This window comes from Chenopodium album, chromosome 10, assembly GCF_948465745.1.
Source record: "Chenopodium album chromosome 10, dcCheAlbu1.1, whole genome shotgun sequence".
NCBI lineage: Eukaryota > Viridiplantae > Streptophyta > Magnoliopsida > Caryophyllales > Amaranthaceae > Chenopodium > Chenopodium album.
In genome coordinates, this window is record NC_137843.1 from 48,867,745 (window position 1) to 48,890,022 (window position 22,278).

The window sequence follows — 22,278 nt, forward strand, 5'->3', positions numbered from 1 at the left end:
TGAGTTATGAAACTAAGGAGTTGTTTTAGCCACTTTGCAAGGAATAATAATTTAAAATGTATCACGTGGTTTGATCGAAATTATAGAATTATTGAAGAGAAAGAGAAAGAAGAGGGGACGAAGCAAGAGGGAAAGACAGAGATTTCTAAATTGGAAAATGAGGTTTTTTGTTTGGAATGAAAATTGGAAATCGATACTATACACTACTACTATAAAAAAGAAACTCTCTCAAAAAAAAAAAAAAAAAAAAAAAAAAAAAAAAAAAAAAAAAAACTATATAAAAGAAATTGAAAAAGGTAGTTATGTCTTTTTTTAAAAAAAGATTTTAATTTTTTTTTTAGGAAATAGAATTTATAGGGAAAAAGCCACGTAGCACTCTAAATTTCTTGTAAATGTTCCTGTTTTAAAATAGTATATAGATATATGAAATGTAAATAATAAATCAATTTTATAAATCAAGGAATATAAATAACAAATTAACCCCTTAAATCAAGGAGATAATTTTTTTTTTTTTTGGGGGTCGTGTACTTTATATTTGCAGACAATGTTTTTTTTCCACATTTTTATAACTCTTATATTTTGATTGATTGTACAATACTGAGTGTATGATGAAATTTTCACAGAGGTTGGCCTATAAAGGGACAGAGTAATTGATTCATACAAACACAAAACAATGTAAGGGTGATGTGGAACCTCCTCCTAGATTTTATCTCTAAGACACTCTTACATTCTTTTTTTTTTTTTTGACAAAAGCAAAGGAAAACCTTAAAAGAAATTACAAATTACAAGTTAAATCGGCTCCCGAGATTCGACATTGTTTCGCAATGTCATGAGCCCTCTGAACTTGGTCTCTCTTGACCTTGATAATTGCACATCTTTGAAAGCCTTGCCCTGCTTCCTTGATAGCTTTGATCGTCCATGCAATTAAGACCTCCTTACCTACATTACCTTGAAGGTTATCGATGAGTGCAGCTGCGTCAGACAAAATCAACACTTCATGTTCCCCTCTATCCTTAGCCCATTTCAAGGCTTCCAAACAGGCCCACGCCTCACAATGCAAGGCCGAGAGTGTTGCTCCATGCTTGCCTCCACTTGGCCCATCATGAGGATAATTCGTATTATTGACTGCCCAACCAATACCGGACCTTGTTGTCTGCTTCTCCCATGCACCATCAACTTGTATTTTGAAATTTGAAAATCCTTTGTTATTTATTCCGAGTTGTACGTGGTAGAAACCCGGTGGAAAACAAGGGTCATTCAAGGTGCCTATCCCCGGAGGGATGTCTGTCGTAGCCATATAGGTAAAAGCCTCATGCTCTTGCAGAGCCTTGTTAATAAGACACTCTTACATTCACAAACGTAACATCATTCATGTCATATTTAATTTTTATTTTTGTTTTCACTATTTTTATATAAGAAAAATGATAAAAATAGCCCTTTCGGCTTTAAGATTATGTATAAGGAGCTAAAAAAGCAAATATTAAGGATAAATTTACATTAATCACATTAATTTGTGTGTAATTTTATCATAAATTTTCAACTTAATTCCATTTTAAAAAGTATATCTAATGCTTATACATAACCCTAAAAGCAATACATGTCATTAGCGTTTATATAAAACCAAAGTTTGTCTTAAACTACAAATATCCAAAACCCCACTCCAGACAATTGCGTGGCACTGATTCATTTTATTTTTCTGCTCATCTCTTACAAATCAATCATTATTATTACCCATTTTATTTTAATTTTACGTAATTATTATTCTAAGCTCTTAAATACTCCCATTCAAGGGTAATTTAGAAAGTATAATGAATAAAATTAAAAGTGAGAGTATAATAGTCTTTACATACTATTCAAAAATAGAAAGAGAAATAATATTTTGGATTTCTAAAATTAAAAATAGAAACTATATTATGGGACGGAGGGAGTTTATAATTATACGATGCAAAAATTGTACTTTTTGGGAAATCAAGGGGAAATTAGTAACTGTGTCATTAAGGGCTGGTTTAGGAATAATGAACTTGATTATAGTTGACTTGATCCTAATAAAGGGTATTTTCATCATTTTAACGGTAATTATACCAAGGCTTGGGCCAGCCCAAACCAATCCAAATAAAATTCAGACAAAATAAAATGATTTCGGATCAAAAAAAAAAAAAAAAAAAAAAAAAAATTAAAGATAAGTTTAGATAATTCAATAAAATACTCCTTATGTTTTAAATGTTCCATTTTGACTTTGATACCGGTCATGTGCACCACTTTGAACAACATTTGTGTTTTGTACATAAGATCATATAAAGTCATATGAACACATGTTAAAATCCTCCAAGCATATAATTTTTAAATTTCAACTTTTAATAGTTTATTCTTATTACTAATCTTGATGATGAATTATGCATTGACTAATTTACAGATCAAATAAAGACACCTACAAAAATAAGGATTTTTTGTGAACCATTACCATTTACTTTATACTTTGTAAAGAAGTACCATTTAAGTTTTTTTTAAACAACTACCATTATTTGAAACTTTGTTTGAGTAACATTACTATTTAACTACAAAAGTTGAAAAAAAATATATCGTCTTGTTAGGCCCACCTGAACCAAACCCTAACCACCCATCATTCCCCCTACCTAAATCAAACCCTAACCCACTACTCCTCCACCTAAGTTGAACCCTAACCACCCACCACTCCCCCACCTAAATCGAACCCTAACCAGTGGTGGGTGGCTAGTTCGGTTCAGGGGGGGGGGGGAGTGGTGGGTGATTAAGGTTCGATTCAGGTGGGCCCCACAAGATCGTATGTTTTTAATGGTTGTCGTGAAATAATAGTGACACTAAAAAAAATCAAATCATGATTGTTGTTTTAGAAAAAACTTATTAAATTTTTTTTTTTGAATGGAAGAAAAAAAAACTTATTAAATGGTAATTTTTAAAATAAATGGTAGTGGTCCATAAAAAAAATAAAATAAAAATCCTAAAAATAAATGGCGTAATTTCAAATACTCCGTACAATTAAAAAGAGCTGGTGAATTAAGGTTAAGTATTAGCGCATAACTGCTATTTACATGACAAGTAAATAGCAGCTATAAGACAAAAGTGGTGAATTTTTTTTTTCTTCTAGTAGTACAAATATTGTACCACTGTAAGTCTGTAACCTATATTAGCTATAAATATTACTACTAAAACAATTTAGACTCTAATATTATAAAATACATATATTATAATACATTAAAAATACCACTGTAAGTATAATACTACATTAAAAATACCACTGTGATCATAAAAAAATCACAAAAATTAAGTAAATTTACTAATTTACCCTCATATATACATCGCAAACAAATACTCCGTAGCAGCTATAAGATGATTGTTGGTGAATGAGGTGACAGGTGCTTAAGGTAGGCCTACAATGGGACAGAGTTATTGATTCATACAAACGCAAAACAATGTAAGGGTGATGTGGAACCTCCTCGTAGATTTTTATCTATAAGACACTTACATTCACATACGTAACATCGTTCATGTCATATTTAATTTTTATTTTTTTCCTCTGTTTTTATATAAAACCAAAGTTTATCCTAAACTACAAATATCCAAAACCCCACTCCAGAGAATTGCGTGGCACTGATTCATTTTTATTTTTCTGCTCATCTCTTACAAATCAATTATTATTCCCCATCTGATTTTAATTTTACGTAATTATTATTCTATTATTCTAAGCTCTTAAATAATAAAATCTCCCTTTTTTTTTTTTTTTTTTTTTTTTTCTATCTATTCATTTTTGTTACTTGACAAAAATAAAACAAACTTCAAATTAGAAAGAAATGGCAGCATCAATTTCATCATCTTCCTCTATAATTCAACAAACAATTCTACGTTCTCACAATTTAAGTGACCGCCTCATCAATGGTGTTTCATTTACACCTTCGGTATCTGTTAAGATGGTTTCTTTGCTCCCGATACGGTGCCGTTTCAACATCCCCAACAGAAATTATACCGGTTACAGGTATATCATATGTTTTTCATCATTATAATCTTGATTGCTTCTAATTGGTATCCACTATTTAAGCATTTTCTTGATTATTTTATCAATTCTATTTCATAAATTTTTTTTATGTGCCCAGTTTTAGAGTTAAAGGTAAAATGCGGTCCTTAAACTTTTGTATTTGTAGCATTTTAGTCCCCTAAACTTTCAAATAAAGCAAAATGGTCCCTTAGCTACCAATGACTCACTTTTCTGATACAAATTAGCTGAGTTTAAGACCTTGGTGCACATGTGGTAACAAATTTAATGATTTTAAATGTAAAGATTAGGGACCTTCAAGTGATGAGTTGGCATTAATTAAATTAGAAATGAAAGTTTGGGGACTTATAGGGTGAGGTGGCTAATGTAATTATTATAGGCCAAAGTTTAGGGACCTATAAAGACACATGGTGCTCCATACAAGAGTGATTATAAGTTTTAACCCATAAGTGTAATTTAGTTCAATTAAACTAATTTAATTTCAACTAAACCAATTTAATTTTAATAAAAATTATTTGCTTTATAAAAATATATAAGTGAGATAATTTAAGCTAACTGTGAATTTATGGTCACGCATTTAGTTAATAATCTAAGGCAATTATGTTCTCCTAGAAATTAACATAAAAAAATAAATAAAAAAAAATAAAAAATAAAAAAAAAGGAAAAAAGAAAACCCTTAAAATTATCACACATAAAACCCAAAATATTGAAAATCATTTAGAACATAAAACACATAAAAAATAAAAAAATAAAATAAAAAAAAAAAACTTGAAATTGACACACAACAACCCAAAAAATTGAAAACCTTTTAGAACATAAACTCATGCAAAATAAATTGTCCATTATGAGAAAAGTGGGGTGGTATTATTTTCATTCTAATTTCATAATTTTATTTAGGTTTATATTATAGAGTTTGGATTTATCTTACTCACTTTGAAAACACATTATATTTTTTGGTTTTATTTATTTTTATTTAAATTTATTTTGGTGTGTGATATATATATAAGGGGTTAGGGGTTAGGAGTTACAATTTGAGGATATGTGGTTAATGAGTTTAGTTGGGATATATAGTAAAAAAAAATTGATTACCAAAAAAATATAAAATATATCATGATTATCAAATTTTATTAGCAATTTTTATTCTTTCCAACTCACTTTATAAATATTTGGTTAAAAAACGCTCACTTTATAAATCCCTAACCTTTTGTTTATATTTAATTTAATTAATAGACTTGTGATTTAACAAGATACTTTTGTTTGAAAAAAACAAGTGTAGTCCCTAAACTTTTGGTAACTCATCACTGAAAGTCTCTGAACTTTGGCGTAGTTGGCATTGACATCCCTAAACTTTGCTGAATAGGAAGTTTCTCCATCAAAAATGGTGAGGCAAGGGTGGTTGAGGGACCTTTTTGCCTCATTTCAAATATGAGGGACCAAATGTGCTACTAATGGCAAAGTTGAGAGACCATATTTTTATTGAACTCCCCAGTTTTTATGTGCCCAGTCATGTGGTGTGACCCCTTTACATACAATCAACTTCCTGTCTAAAAAAAAAAACTTAACACAATCAATTGTGTAACAGATGTTACAATGATGAACAAATGAGGTTATCTAAATAGATGATGTTACTCCAATGATAAAATGACTAAATGAAGCTACTTTTATACTCCTTTCGTTTTTCAATACTTGGTCTATTTTTACTTTTTACGTTATTTATTTATTTATCCTACTTTGAGTCTTTGACTAATCTTTGTAATTTATGGAGTATATAAGAAAAATATAGTCTTGTGTATTTGTTGAAATTGTTTCAATGAATAAATTATTAAATTTCAATTGTTAAAATTTGTACTTGTTAATAATTAAAGAGACAATTGATCAAAATTTGCATTGGCATATGTGCCCATAAAAAATAAAGCAAATGTTTAAAAACGAAAGGAGTAGATAAAAATGCAGTTATTCTTTCAACACTTAATAAATAAATAAATCTCAAATGAACCTTTTTAGGAAGTAAAGGAGCATCACACATTCACTGATTTACACTAGCAATTAAATTACTCTTATAATAAAGAGATTTTATTTACTTTTTAATATATATTGTGGTATATACTTCTAGAGTTTCAATTCAAAGATCACAAACTTTTAAAAAAATCGGATGTACAATAATTATTGTACATCTATTATAAAGATAGTCTAAAGTGATCAAAAGTTATCCGTAAAATGAATAAAAGTTACCCCAATATGCATAAAAGTAACCCAATATAAATAAAAATTATCTACTCTTTATTAGTCAAGAATTACATTTTAAATAACTAAAATCAATTATTAGTGATTGAACATAATTAAATTACCTTTATAAAACTTTTCTTGTTGTCTATCCCTACCTTATAAAAAGTAGAAAATCCCTCTTATGAATAGTGTAATGCCAATTATACCCTTCAAAATGTGTATTTACATACATAAACCCTCATTAATATGTAGGCTATTTTTAATAAATAGTGTTTAGACAACTATACCCTCTAAAATATTTATTTACTTTTATGCTTTCATTAATGTTTAGTTATCTTGAACATTTATACCTCCTAAATATAGTTGTTTATATATTTTCCCTTATTGTTGATTTAACTAAATTTGTGATTTAAAAGCCAAACCAAAAAAACCTTCTAGATATGGCTAGCTATGACGCGCGCATCGCGCGCGTTAGCTTCCCTAGTTTATATAAAAATTGTATTGTGTTTAAAGTTACCCAAAAAAAGACAAAAAGTTACTCTAAAATTAGCTAAAAGTTACCCTTATATTGCTCGATGTACACTAATATTAGTGTAAACCGGGTGTATACAAAAGTTTTTCTTCAAAGATATACGAAGTATTTCGAGGAATTACCAAAAACCAATTAAATTAATTGACATCCAGATAATGAAGGCATTTAAAGTTCATTTTAAATTTTATTTGATTTGGTTGATCACAAGGGAGTCTAGCCCCATTTAACAAATGGATTTAATATTTCAAGAGAAATTTGTGAAAAAAAGACCTTTTAACGGTTGACATTTTGTAAAAGGAACTTTTAAGTGAAAAGTTGTGAAAAAAGACCTTTTAAATTATATTATGTTTTTAGGGGGTACTTGGGTGAGTTTTAAAAAAAATATATTAATTTTTTTCCTAAATTTCAGAAAGAGGAAGGGGGAAAAAAATGAAAGGGGTAGTTCGAGAAAGGAGGGAAATTTGGGAGGATTTCTTTTTTTTTTTTTTTTTTGTAACTCACGGGACTAAGCTAACACGTGAAAGTCAACGCCGGAGCTCCGGCGTTGACCACCAAGAAAACTCACTCAAGTATTCCCGAAAAATATAATACAACTTAAAAGGTTTTTTTTCACAACTTTTCACTTAAAAACTCCTTTTATAAAAAGTCGACTACTTAAAAGGTACTTTTTCACAAATTTATCATAATTTAATCTAATGCGTGTGTGACCTAGGCATTGCTCTAGCCTCCAAGTGTTACTTTGAGATTTTTTTTTTTTTTTTTTTTTTCCTTTTAAAGAGCTTAGCAGACTTGTTATTTTTTTTTTGGACATTAAATTACGATTATGCAATGACAACAATAAATAATTTCGGATTAATTTTTTTTTATTTTTTATTTTACATTCTAATATCTATTTATATGTTTATACGGATTGATTGAACATAATTTATTTTTAACTTAGCTGGTAATATTTGTGGTTTTCATTCAATGAAGTGTTCAAACTTTGAATGAGATGAAACAAATATGTAATGATTGGCATGATGCTAATGCAAGAATATGACACATCGATATTTTAAGGAACATTTATTAATATATGAAAAAAGTATGGATATATTAGTTTAATTTTGTACTTGAAACGCAAATAATTGATAAACCGATGATAAATTCCATAGTTCAAGGAGAGCTGGAACGACTAGCAATGTGGAGGTTACTGCAGCTCCAACATCTGTACCAGTTCGAGTCGCTCATGAGCTTCTTCTAGCTGGCCATAGCTACTTGGACGTCCGGTAAAATCTCCCTTTTCGTGGAAATACATACTGTACTTTGTATTAGGCTACTATTTAGCAGATTTAATCTTTGTTTCTGAGCCCTTTGCCAATCATCAAAAGTAATTTTTTGATTTGTGCCTGGTATAAAATGTGCAGGACTCTGGAAGAGTTCACTGCTGGGCATGTACCCGGGGCTGTGAACATCCCTTACATGTTACGAATTGGTTTAGGTTTGATCCACTTGGCTTGTTTATCTACCTACTAGTACCATTAGTACTCTAATATAAATTGTTTTTAGGTAAAATTGGTATAAACTACCTTTTTTGTGCAATTTTTTTGAAAAAAAAATCATCTTTTATGTTTTTTTTTACTAAATTACCTTTTAAGTATCCAAGTTTTTTTATTGCACCACCCCTATTTCAAATTTATCATATTGCATCTCAACCATCCACTTCCAAATCAACAACCACAGCAAAACCTTTCCTTCCATCTCAACCATCCACTTCAATTACCTCACTTTAGGGTTTGAGAATGAACAAAGACTACAATTTAATTTGTGTAGCAAAATTACGTTTTTTTTTTTTTTTTTTTTTTTTTTGGTTTTTGAGTTTTACTCCTTTTAGTCATGCATTTATATAGAGGGAAAGATCGAATGTTTTTGGGAGGGAAAAAAATAAATGACTTAAGAGGGAAAAGCACAAGTTGTGGGCCCCTTTGATGTCTTAGTTAAATTTTTCGTCAAAATTTGAAATAGTGGTGGTGCAATAAAAAACTTAGGTACTTAAAAGGTGGTTTAGTAAAAAAAAAAAAAGTTGGTCAAAAAAGGTGATTTATACCAATTTTGCCTTGTTTTTATGGATTTCTTAAGTCATAACTCATATGTTAGCATTACTTCTTATACATCTATATTTAATAAATTCAGTGGTTAGCAAGTAGTTCATTTAATGAGAAATCTTGGTTCAAGCCAACTTTTCAATAATAGTTGGTAAGGCCAATTTTAACCGTATGAAAAAAGCTCAAGGCTGAGTAAAAAACTGGCAAAACCCCGATAATCAAACATGATTTATGAACTTCGTAATTAATGTTTGATTATTCAAATTGGATATTGTCGTATTTTGCTGACTACTCTATCATTCCAATTGATGCAGGGATGACAAAGAACCCCAATTTTCTTGAACAAGTGAAATCACAATTCAGCAAAGATGATGAAATTCTTGTTGTATGTTTGATCCATAACTTTAAACCTTTGTACACATTACATATAACATTTAAGAACCACATATAAGTATATACTGTCCTTTTCTTCTTTTCCCGTTTAACAATATTTATATGTTTATGTATAAACAGGGTTGCCAAAGTGGAAAGAGATCTCTTATGGCTGCAAATGATCTTCAATCTGCTGTGAGTATAGAATATTACTTTTGATATAGTCCATACTGATGAATCATCTTCGTTAATTATGCTGCACTTCCCATTAATATTGTGAAGTTAAGAAATTAGACGTATAGTTCACGACAACTCTATATGGTCATTTTCATGTTTATGAATCGAGTTGGTTACATGTCGTTAGTCATAAACTTTTTTTGGGGACTATTGTCCTTCAAAATAAATGAATTTGGGTACTATTAATTATCTCTTGAGGATGATTTTGGGTTGCTTAATGCCTTAATCCAACATAATATTTTTGGGTTGCTTAATCCAACCAAGACAACCCATGAGAAGATTGCTTAGGATATTTATGAATAAATTCTTCTATTATTTATTTATTAATTTTTTCTTAATAAATTCTTCTATTAAGAAAGAAACGAATTGCTGTTTTCTTGCACTCCAATACAATATTGCATGTTAATATGTTATTAATTAGTTCACAACTAAACATGAACTCTTAATTCACCAACTAGATGATATCCAGTCTCTTTCATATTCATGATATAAGTTCGTTAAAAGTTGTTAGTAATAAATTATATGTAGAACTTGTTTCTGAAATCACCTAAATTATCGCAGTGAAAAAAATATTGAAGGGCATATTTAAAGGGGATTGTTGAGAGATTGTCGCGGCCTAATGACATTTCATTCTTAAATTACAGGGCTATACAGGCATCATTGACATCGCTGGTGGTTATTCTGCTTGGACTCAGAGTGAACTTCCAACAGAAATTTAGCAGAAGCTGTTAATAGTAATAGCTTAAGATATGATGAATAGTTGTAGTGCACATCTGCAAATTGTAATGCGTATGTATATACTATCAAGTTGTACATTTCAGGTATCTTTCTGTAAGCCTTGAGCTAAGAATTTGGTCATAATGTCCATGGCATTTGCCTTCTGTTTCTTCTTTTGTTTATTGTAAAAAGCTAATTGACATATTACTCATCTTGGCTTAGCAATGAAGAATATAAAATGGTCAGACAAACTTCAAAGTTGGTTCCAGTCGTGAGCGATTTTTTTTTTTTTTTTTTTTTTTTTTGTATATATTACTGAGTTGCTCAAGGTGAAGAAATGATCATTGTGCCACTGCATAAGCAATGTCGTATATTTCAATTCGTAGGCTAGCCATTATAGAGATTCATCAATAAAATCCTAGTTTTGGCAAACCATTCACAATAAACTGGAATACAATTTCCGTAACAGTCAGCACACCACCTGTAAAATTCTGATTCTTATAAAACACGATATATGAGGTTCAAACGACCTTTAGGCTTATTTGTGAACTATACAGTTAAAAAATATTTACAGCTAAATAAGAAAACTAATCATAAAAATAACCTGTACAACTCCTAAGCATGCTGTTTCCTGTTAGCACAGCAACATCACAATTATTTCTAGGATGTGATGCCTGTTATCTGTTGATTGCACCATAATCAAATATATTGTTTTCTGGTCAGTTTCTCCTTCAATGTTTCAATCAAGGCAAATCTGGGATCGGCGCCTCGTGCCAGTTTTTTGGTTGTGATGTTTGAATTCTAGAATTACAATGCTTTAAAAGTTTGTCCCTCCACATTGCTGCACATCATAATTCAGACAAAATAAAATGATTGAAAGTCGATAGCAATATTAACAAACTATGTGAGATGTGGTTGTTGCATTGTTAACCTACTGCATACCTGCATCATTGTACCTTTCTTCTTGCGCTGCTAACTTCATATTCAGCACAAGATTAAATTCCTCAGCCAACGGATCTGGACCATCCATGGGGCTGCATCAATTAAGTTAATTATTGGTTACAGAAATTTTATAATAAATATGCTAATGTTAAATACATAACCTATCAGGATCACTGAATTAAGAAGCTTTTTGAACAACCAGGTTAATACCTGTCCAATAAAACGTCATAGATAGGTTTTTTATCACGAATTCTGCCGGTCCCATAGCTAATCCTGATAGCATCCATGAGAACAATTTGCTTATCTATGTATATTGGGGCCTGTGCAACATAATTTAATTATCAAAAAATAGTTGGAGCAGTACCAGAGACAGCATTTCATAAAACATAAAAGTCAAGGGAAACTACAATATAAACTACAATAAAGCATAAATGAATCAACATCCAATAGATGAATCCTGGATTCTGTCTCCTCCAAACTTTCAAAGGGCACCATTTGCAGTACAAAAGCAGAATAGCAACTAATACTTGAGAGCTGTGAAAGTAGATATATCACTATATTTTAACACTTTTGGCTATTTTTGCAATAATAACATATTTCCAGAAAAAGTCTTAGCAGAAAGCACAAAATAATATCCAACTATATTATTGAACTCCAAAGGTGATAGATGTCATCCCTCCATGTGTCACCATGACTTGGCAAATGACATGGAATCGTGACATGTCATGCGCTCACAATCAATATTAAGTTATTAACTACTCACAAAAAAATGTTGGTATCAATGCTTTGAAGGCCTTGGAACTCCTGACCTCGCATTCATAAATGAGCCACCACTCCAATAACAATACTTAGGACTATAAAACAGTTATAAAAAATAAAAAAATAAAAAAAAAAATGGAGGAAATCCTTCATATATGATAATAATTTAATCCCTAAACAATTATATTTGGGTAATAATTTGTGATAACAATTTTAGCTTGATCTTTATTCTTTTATTTAAATCGTACATAGATCACACATAAAATTGGGAAAAATAGGAGCCTAAAAAAAAGAATAGGAGAATAAGGTTGCACTTTTTTTTTAGCAAACTAAGTGTGTTATGTTTTATATTTCAAAATATATAACGGCTTTGCAACTTGATGAAAAATGTATAGTTTAAGAAATTTATTATAATTGAAATACAAAAAATCAGGTAAAATATTCAGTTGACTAATTGTTGGTTAACCAATTTTTATTCTCAAAATATATATAATTAAATTTATATTTTCCAGAATTTACAAGTAATGACTCAGGCAGGGCCATTACCCAGGTCAATGACTAGTTAATTATAAAAAGAACTGTAGCATATTAAAAAAAAAAAAAAAATCTCAATCAATGCTGATAAAGTATGTAAAATATGTACCTTACATCTTTGGGCTAAGTTGATAGCATCTGATGGTTGTGCATCGACACTAAAATTTTCCCTCTCTCCAACCTGCCATGAGCCAGAATATCCTTAGAAAACACAAACAATCACACTAATTTTGCCTAAGCTGGAAAACCAAATTTGTAAAAACAAAAAACTTACTTTGCCAAAATATACTCTGGAAAAGTAAGTGTCGACCGTCCTTTTGGTAATTTTCACCATCCTCACCTATGAGTTGAGATGGAAGAATACAATAAGAGATGACTCACTCAAAAACAAACATCAATTCCAGTCATATTGAAATACTAAAGCCTTCTACAAGGAAAACAAGAAAAATTTAACAAAAGAAGAACCCCATTATCAGCAGAATGGAAGATAATACAAAAAGGGGCACTTCTGTACACTGAAGACAGACATAAAACTGATATACCTATGAGGGGATACATATTAATATTTCAATAGATTCAGATCTCAAAGGCATAAAAAGTGGGAAGCCAATTTGCTCCCAATTTTGGTGACTAAACATTACTATGTTTTGTTCTAAAATGACAGCACATACTAAGAATAGAAGCTAAAGAATACTAAAAGTCACTTAAAACACCGAAGTGTCTTTTAAACAATAAAAAATGTGATGGATGGACATCAGCTATAGAAATGAACTATTCAACACATCCAAGTTGGACAACAAAGGAGGATAAATGTACCATGACTGAATTTCTAAAGGATATTTGGAGAAAACTAAAATAGCAAGAATGACTAAGCACTCACCAGAGGCATATTAAGAAAAAAGACCCCAACTTTGATCTCATTAATCTCATCCAGTGGAGGTCACATAGCTACTGTTGTCAGCCAAAAACACATACTGACTTTAAGACATGCAATCAGAGTTCATCATCACAAATCCAAACAACCTCTTAAATGTCCGGACTGATAACATTTTTAAGTGAGATCAAGTCAGATTGATCAAAGGGAAACACAATGATGAGACAAGATTCAATATAAACAAAATTGTACTCGAGGCCTACGATTCCTTTATAATTACATAGTTACATACTACGTAGTTGGTCACAATTCCTTGGTCTAAGTAACTATTATTAAGTCCAAGAACTGCTACTTGACAATAGACAATAAGTGAATTACAGATTACTAAGATAGTAGACTTAGTCCATTGATGCTGGAATACTTTTCATTGAGTAATGGTGACCCTTTTAATCATAATCCAAAACGGAGACGAATCCTATAAGGTATGCTTATTTATATTTTTGATAACACGATGACCTTTAAGAAACTATAGAAAGGGGCAAAAAAGTATAAAAGTGGCTGCTGATTGAAGAGCTTGGGATGTCTGAAGGTAATAAAGTTAACAATGTACCTCATTTTCAAGTCCAACCACAAGATTTCTCAAAACTTGGAACTGATTTGAGTAATCCTGCAGAAAAATCAAGGAAGAAAATATTGAATAGCAGAATCAAATAATCTCCAAATCATTCTTCCAAAGGAGAAAAGGATTTGAAAAAATTATCCACTTCAGATATGAAATTACCCCATGATCATCCTCATTTAAGGAATCAATAAGTTTCTCAACAGCAAACTCTCCTGCATTAAGTTAATGCAAATCACGTATTGTAACCAAACGGTTGTATGATGAAAATCTTTATCAGCTAAACAGCAACAGTGAGGGATAGTCAGACTCCTTACCTACAACAATGGGAAGCAAAAAATCTCCTTGACAAGATATCTTAAGAAAAATAGTTGGATGCCGAAAACTACGAAGAATGTTTAATCCAATGGAGTTGATATCGGTTTTACGATCTTTCACTTGAGTAGGGAAAGGAGCAGATTGTCGAGAAACCCTTTTGACCTCTAGAAATCCTTGCTTTCGCAAATGGTAATGCTTCACAGTCTCTGCAAACCAAGTAGGATTATAAGACTGCCAGGAAAAAAAAAAAAAAAAAAAAAAAAAAAAAAAAAAAAAAAAAAAATCTTGCAAATATGATATCACATCTCCATTTCCATAGTTTATGTGTACAATGTATCCATTCAGATTGAGAAATGCTTACAGACATTAAAATTAAAAGCACTTGGTGAAAGTATTTGAGGAGAAACAAAGCATGCCATTACAATTTTGAATTATTATTGGAATTGTGCAGACTTTTCATCCATTTGCTAATCATCTTAATTCTTAGTCTTACAAGTACATCATAGAATAGATTATCCGCACATATTATGATATTAACACAATTAACTACAAAGTTCATTAGACTACCAAGTATAAACAAGTCTAAAGCATCAGAAGAGATTTCTTCCTGTGAAAACTCAAAATTTGCTTTAGCATGAACCTTGATCTTCTTATACAGAAGCTCCTACGGATTCATCTGTAGACTTGTAAGAAGCATATTGAGCGATTGTGTTCCTTTTTAGTTTGTTGTTAAACGAAGACGGGGCTTTTAGGGTGAGAAAGGGTCATGAAATGATTCAACAAGAATAAAAGGTCAAGGGTAATGTTCCGACACCGCACTTATAAATTTGTTACAAATACCTTCCCTTCTTGTCATGTTTTCAAATGACAATATTTTCACCGTCCCTCTCCCCACCCCCACCCCTATTTTTTACATGATTTGATTATATATACAAAGGCAACAATCTCTCCCTATATATGTCATCATTCCAAAAGGTTACACTCACATTCTGTCCCCAAGTGCTTAGGATTAACACCTAATAAATTATATGAACAGCTTGGGGAATGCCTTATATAGGGCAACTTAGTATAGCATACCAAAGCCCTGAGTAATAAGGGGTTTGGACAATACAACAATGTCGCCAACGATTTCTGGGAGGCCAGAGTACTGTACAGTAAACTGTAAAAGTTTCAATCAATGTGGCTTGTCACTGAGAAATTTCTCTATATAACAAATTTTACCATTTATGAGCATCAAAATCTGATAAAATTTCTAGATTTAGCAAGTTTAGCAGTACTTCAAATCAAATCAATCAATGGTGATCTATGTGGGATTCACTTCCCTGACCATTAACATCTAAAATTAACCAACCCCAGAAAAATACATTACCGATTTTTACCCCAAAAGTAACTAAATTTAATTACAAAACCCAATTTACTATAATATTGAGTGATATCCCCCAATTTACCTATAAAACATAGATTATTCCACTAAAATCAATACAAAAACAAGAAAAAAGAGAAATAAACTGGAAATTATATACCTGACATTAATAGGGAAGCTTCTAGATACTCATCATCAGGTTGATGGTGATGTGATTCGGGATAAAATCCAGCATGAGAGTGACTTCTACATTTCATAAAAGCGGATTTATGAAATTTTCTAGGGTTTGAAAGGGCTAAAAATTGCAAAGAAAATCGACAAGAATTAGGAAACGATAACGAATGAGTTAATACATTAGATTGATCCGAAGATGAAGAAGGACCAAACCCTAAAATTGGGATATTGTTACGAACACAAAGCTCAGTTCTTAGCATCATTGATAGAAAGTGAAAACAATAATTTTAAGAGACAGAAAGAAAAATTAAGCAAGTGCAGAAAACAACTGTAAGCGTTAGATAATGGAGGTGAATGATTATGAAGATGATAGGGAATTTTGTAAACTCATAAAACATGAAAATTGTAATTGTATTTTTTATTTTATATTATGAATATAATAAAGGTAGTGCTGTCAAATTTCAAACCGAAACCGTTTAACTGTCCGAAACCGACCGACCCAAATGAGAACCGAACCGATTAAAAATCGATTTTTTTGAAACCGAAAACCGACCCGAACCGTATTTTAGTAAACCCGAAACCGAATCGACCCGAATAATGTTAAACCGAATAAAAACCGAACCCGTTAACAAACCGAACCAAATATAAACCGAACTGAAAGAAAACCGAACCGAAAAAGAACCGAACCGTATCTAACCCGAAACCGTTTAAACTGGCAAAAAACCGCTTACACCGAACTGTTAGCAAACTGCTACCTGTTTGCACCGAACCATTTAAAAACCGTACTGATTGTAAACCAAACTGGTTATAAACCGAACCGTTTATGAACCAAACCGCTTCTAAATCGAACCATTTACAAACTTTTTTATATAATTAAATGGATTTTTTTTTTTGATGGGAATATAACTAGTAAGATCAGTATGACTAAACTTGAAACAGAACATAATATGTATTTATAAAATCAATGAGAATTTGTTTATAATATGATGCCTAAATATGAAATGATTCGCGACTTTATATAAAAATTTTGAACGCAAGAGGTTAGCAAGTACTATCAAATTTCAAACCAAAACCATTTAATCCAAACAACTCGATAAACAATTTATTTTTTGAAACCGAAAACCGACCCGAACCGTAATTTAGTAAACTTGAAATGGAACCGATATGAATAACGTTAAAGTGGTTAAACACTTAAACCATCGAAGAACCGAACCAGTTATAAACTGAACCGAACCAGTTAAAAACTGAACCGAAAAAGAACCGAACTAGTTATAAACTAAACCAAAAAAGAACCGAACTGTTTCTAACCCGAAACCGTTTCCAACCCGAAACTGTTTGAAGCTGGATAAAAACCGTTTACACCGCACCGTTAACAAACCGCAACCCGTCTGCACCGAACCGTTTACTACCCGGACTGTTTACAACCCGAACCGAATTAAAACCGCTTAAGAATAAACCGAAACCGAATCGAACCGATAACTATTTAAACCGAACCAAAACCGACCCGTGAGACAATTAAACCGATTCCAAACCAACCCGATTAAATACCGAACCGATTTCAAACCGAACCGAAACCGAACTGTCAAACTGTTTTGACAGTACTAAATAAAGGTATTTGGAGTGAGCTTGGCACTTGGCAGGTGTCCCTCTTGCCCAAGGCCTTGTACGCGCAAATCGCTATGTGACATGTAATTGGTCGGCAATACGTTGTCAAATCAGAATGTCTAATGTTTTTTTTTTTTTTTTTTTTTTTTTTGACAGCACGAGAAAAGGGAAGCTACTCCCTAAACAAACTAAAATTAATAGAAACACAGTAAAAATAAGGTAAAAGAGCTCATTGATCTTCTTCTTTAGCATCCTGTCTCCTTGTATGCTAGTGTAGTCACTTTGCATCCACTTGACAATTCTCTTGTCTGCAGCCTCGATCCTCAAATGCCACTGGTGTAATCTTTGTGCCTCTTGTAGTCCTTTTAGCACCAAATTTGGAATATCAGCTTCTCGATTCTTCTGATGCTGCTGTTCCTCCCCTTGCTTCAGAGTAACACCTGCAGACTTCAGTAACCAGTGCCATCTACCTTCCTTCCCTCTCTTTCTGTTTTGAAAAATTCCTAAACTTACAGTGTTGCAGACGCCTATCCCTGTAACCAATTGAATGCTATCAGCTTGCTGTTCATCCTCACTAAGGTTTAAGTCCTGCTCTTTACCAAACCCAGGGGGCCAGACTGAGTGCTAGCAAAGCTTTTTATAACTTCAAACTCTGATTTCTCTTTCTTGCTGTTAGATATGCTCACTCTTCTCTCCATAGTAGTGATTACTGTCCTTGGGTTCGGGTTTATGTTATTAAAAATTTTGTTATTTCTAGCTTCCCAAATGCAATCAAGAGTTGTTAAGAAGAGTTGGTAGCCCTCGTTCAGCTCTTTCTCCTTGTCACTTAATATTCTCATCCAATTATAGATCCATTCAGCTAGAGGAATATTTCCTTGGTGACTGACATCAATTCCCAGCCTACAGCCCTTCCATATATGGCTAGCAAAGGTGCAGTCCCTGAATAAATGTTCCAAGGTTTCTAGGTGGCAGCTGCTTGTGGTATCTTCTTTGGAGCATAAACTACAGTGGTGGTTCACTCCCAAACCTCTTCTTTTCCTCTCACTGCCCACAGAAAGCGCACCCTGCAAAATTTTCCACAAAAATATCTTTTGTTTTGGACTTCCTTCGTTTTTCCAGAATTGCTTCCAATTAATGGCGTGTCTCCCGTTCTTGTTTAAGTTCCTGTCATGGAGATGTGTTTCCCTCATAGAGGGCTCTGTAGCCACTCCTAACCGAATACTTCCCACTTTTATCACCTTTCCATATGATCAAGTCCTCGTACCCTGCATCCATAGGTCTGATTGTGGAGATTTTCCTTACTGATTCCTTAGTAAACCATTCTCTACAAGCTTCCAAATCCCAGTCCCCAGTTTCCTTTCGAAGCTTGGCAACACTACTATTGTTGGAGCAGCCTTGATATTTCCATTCCAGAGGTGTACCATAGACCCAGGGATGGTGAATTTTTGCATAGCACCCATCACCTATGGACCAAACACCTCCTAGTTTTAGCACTTGCAGACCCCATTTAATACCATTCCAGCCCCACGAGCCTAAGCTTTTCCTACTCCAAGATTCTTCAAAAAGGGAGAGCCTGTCAATTCCATATTTAGCTCTAAAGACTTGGCTGATTAAGGATTCCCTGTCATGTATTATGCGCCATCCTTGTTTGGCAAGGAGAGCTTGGTTGAAAAATCGAGCATTAAGGATGCCTAAACCCCCTTTTTCTTTAATCTGAGTGAGTTGTGACCAACCTTTCCAGTACACACCCTTGCCACTCTTGTTACCTAGCCACCAAAATCTTGCGACAATGCTATTAATACGTTTTAAGATTGTTACAGGGCACTTAAAGGCAGAAAGCACATAAGTCCCTAAATTAGAAAGCATTGACTTTACAGTGTTAATCTGCCAGCATGAGATAAAAAAAGTGAGTTCCATGCTGTTAATCTTCCCTTCACCTTATCCACCAATTTGCCAAAATTTGCTGCTTAGAGGATCCAAAATCCGCAGGAATGCCCAAATAAGTCCCAAAATTGCTGCTTCTTGAGATGCCTAGAAGATCACTATGCTTGATTATCTCCTCCTCACTAGAATTAGGACTCGCCAATAATTCTGACTTCTCTGTGCTTATCACCTGTCCAGAGGCCCTGTAGTATATGTCCAGTACCTTTTTTAAGGTAACCACATTACTTTCTTCCCCTTGTAGGAAGAAAGCCGAGTCATCAGCAAAAAATAGGTGGCTTATTTTAGGAGCTCGATGAGCCACATTGATCCCAACTTTATTACCTTTGTATTCTTCTTCTCTAATGAGCCCCGAGAGACTTTCCATGCATAAAATAAAAAGGTACGGGGAAAGGGGGTCCCCCTGTCGAAGGCCACATTTTGGTGAGAATTTTTCCCGAGGGGAACTATTTATGATTATAGAAAAGGACACCGTTCTAACACAATTCATAATGGTTCTCACCATCAAATCCGGAAAACCAAACTTATTCAGCACATGTTCTAAAAAATCCCATTTGATTCTATCGTAAGCTTTGCTTATGTCTGTCTTTATAGCCAACTTCCTTTTCGTACCTTTTTTTGTTTTCCTGATATTTTCTAAGAGTTCGTGAGCTAGCAGGATGTTATCAAAAAATGCTCTCCCCGGAATAAAGGCCTTCTGAAAATGGCTAACCAGGCCACTTATCACTTTCCTTAGCCTATTCGTGATGCATTTAGAGATAATTTTATACACAACATTGCAAAGTCCAATTGGCCGGAGCTTGTCCATGGTTTTCAGATTTTCACATTTAGGAATTAACGCAATATTTGTACAATTTAATTCCCGTAAAATGTTACCTGATCTGAGACTTGAAAGCACAGCATCAGTCACATCGTCCTGCACCCAACACCAATTTTTTTGATAGAAACCAGCCGGAATACCATCCGGACCTGGTGACTTCCAAGGCTTTATGGCGAAGAGCGCATCCTTAACCTCTCTTCTTGTGTATGGTTTAGAGAGTAAGTCCCTCTGGTCTTCTGTTAGCACAGTACTAATGCCTCTTGTGCCCTACTCTATCTCTAACTCCCTGTAAGACGAGGGATTAGGGCTATTACATCCATAAAGCTCGTTAAAGAAATTCCCGGCTATGTGTGCTATGTCTTTCTCCTCTGTAATCCAATCCCCCTGCATATCTTTGATTGCTTCCAAATTTTTCCTAGCCTTCCTCCCTTTAATAAAATTGAAGAATTACCTCGAGCAAGTATCTCCTGCATACTCCCAATCAAATTTTGCCCTTTGTCTCCAATATGTAGCCATGTTTCTTGAGTACTCTTCTAATTGCTTACTTACTCTTTTGAAATCCTCCTATTTTCCTTCATTTTCTAGTAACAATTGCGCTTCGAGAATATCCTCCTCAAATTTATCCCACTCCCCACTCCATACCTCTCTTTTATCTGGAGTCCACCTTTTTATTTCTTTCTTGGTTTTTTGCGTTTTCTTAACCAGACGGTACATTGGAGAACCCCTTTGATACAAGTTCCAGCTATTTTTGGCAGCTTGAATGCACTCATCGTAATTTAAGCTCCATTGCTCTATCTTGTAAATGCTTCGTTTTTTTCTTAATGATTGGGGATGTTTTGAATATAATTGGTGCGAGATCCAAAATTTGGATAGGTTGGTGTGCTATAATGGCGTGGGAAAATTTTGTAAGCCAAAGGTGATTTGCATAGCCCTTATCAAGCCTCTCCAACACTAAGTCCTCACCCTCCCTACCATTTGACCAAGTGAATCTCGGCCCTTCGAAGTCTAAATCATGTAGGTTGTTCGAGTCCTTCCACTCATTAAAATATGATAACCCTTAATATTGGTAGAGTTAGCTCCAGTTTTATCTAAATGCGAGTCAACTTGGTTAAAATCACCAACAATAGCAATTAGTAATTCAAGTTTGGGGTTTGCCCATTGATTGAGACAATCCCATACTTCCTTTCTTAGGGAGGTACAAGGTTCACCATACACCAAAATCAATCTCCATTTCCCATTCATGCTGTCATTCACATCTACTACAATGAAGTTGATACAAACAAAAACAACATCTAGCAATTCTTGTTTTTCCAACCTAACCAAAGACCACCACTTAATCCTTTCGGATTAACACCTTTAAAGAAATTAAAACCTAGACTCCTAAGCCGATTAAAAACTAAACCCGGATTACTTTTAGTTTCCGAAAGAAAAATAAAATCCGGTTCAAAAGACCTAACAAGTCTTTTAAGCTTGGGAATTATTGGGGTTGTTAGGCTTTTAATTCCCCGACAATTCCAGAAAAGACCAATCACTGAGGTAGAGGTGGTTGATTCGGGTCAACCACCGCAAGCCCATCTCCTACAAAAAGCATAACAACATTAGCTTCAAATTCAAAGTTACTTGTTGGCCCAGGCCCAGGTTTAGAGGAAGAAGACGGCCCTGCTCCTGAAGTTTCACTGTGAATAATGCTTTTTCCTTTTTTCTTTTTTCTTGTAACTAACGAGTCAGCATCATCCACCTCTTCATCTATAAATTGGATTGAAACAAGATCTAGGTCTGAAATAGCTTTCCTCTTCACAAGGCAATTTTCTTGTTTAAAACGCCTCTTCTCTTTCCTTTTCTTAAACCTCCTGCTTCCTACCAGTCGTCCCCTTCTATCCTTCTCCCCCCATTTTGTGAAGAATATCGCACTATTCGACATGGTTTCTTCAGGTATGGCTGACTGTATCTCTCTGCTCCCTGCAATCCCTACTTCCAAACGTTCAATCCTAGGTTGAAGTCGTCCTTGTTGCACTGGTTGAGCCTCAACACTTCTCTGTTCCAACTGATCCTCTTCATCAATGCCAACTTGCTGCTCACCTTCCCATGGACTCATCGGCTCCTCCGGAATTTGACCTGCCGGATATGCATCTTCGTT

At 33.4% G+C, this 22,278-nt stretch overlaps 2 protein-coding genes across 2 annotated transcripts; one reads left to right on the top strand and one right to left on the bottom strand.

The window, feature by feature from the left end:
- The first annotated feature begins 3,724 nt into the window (after positions 1–3,724).
- On the top strand, positions 3,725–10,460 carry LOC145562490 (thiosulfate sulfurtransferase 16, chloroplastic-like). Its single transcript, XM_081622789.1, has 6 exons — positions 3,725–4,009; positions 7,937–8,050; positions 8,189–8,262; positions 9,181–9,251; positions 9,380–9,433; positions 10,120–10,460. Exons 1-6 carry the CDS (start codon positions 3,828–3,830, stop codon positions 10,192–10,194), a joined length of 570 nt encoding a protein of 189 aa, XP_081478915.1. The 5' UTR covers positions 3,725–3,827; the 3' UTR covers positions 10,195–10,460.
- Positions 10,461–10,595: 135 nt separating this feature from the next.
- Positions 10,596–16,151, bottom strand: LOC145562489 (bifunctional nuclease 2-like). The gene is made up of 9 exons (XM_081622788.1): positions 15,762–16,151; positions 14,238–14,444; positions 14,083–14,135; positions 13,912–13,968; positions 12,702–12,767; positions 12,537–12,608; positions 11,345–11,454; positions 11,135–11,226; positions 10,596–11,033 (listed from the first exon to the last, which is right to left on the bottom strand). Exons 1-9 carry the CDS (start codon positions 16,036–16,038, stop codon positions 10,936–10,938), a joined length of 1,032 nt encoding a protein of 343 aa, XP_081478914.1. The 5' UTR covers positions 16,039–16,151; the 3' UTR covers positions 10,596–10,935.
- Positions 16,152–22,278: the final 6,127 nt, after the last annotated feature.

Bases quoted from the DNA above. Each gene is read 5' to 3' on its own strand.
- LOC145562490 (XM_081622789.1), top strand. From the start codon at position 3,828: ATGGCAGCATCAATTTCATCATCTTCCTCTATAATTCAACAAACAATT. The intron at 8,263-9,180 runs GTTTGATCCACT...CAATTGATGCAG, and splicing joins CATGTTACGAATTGGTTTAG to GGATGACAAAGAACCCCAAT. The intron at 9,252-9,379 runs GTATGTTTGATC...ATGTATAAACAG, and splicing joins AAGATGATGAAATTCTTGTT to GGTTGCCAAAGTGGAAAGAG.
- LOC145562489 (XM_081622788.1), bottom strand. From the start codon at position 16,038: ATGATGCTAAGAACTGAGCTTTGTGTTCGTAACAATATCCCAATTTTA. The intron at 13,969-14,082 runs GTAATTTCATAT...ATTTTTCTGCAG, and splicing joins TAAATGAGGATGATCATGGG to GATTACTCAAATCAGTTCCA. The intron at 11,455-12,536 runs GTACATATTTTA...TATGTTGCACAG, and splicing joins ACTTAGCCCAAAGATGTAAG to GCCCCAATATACATAGATAA.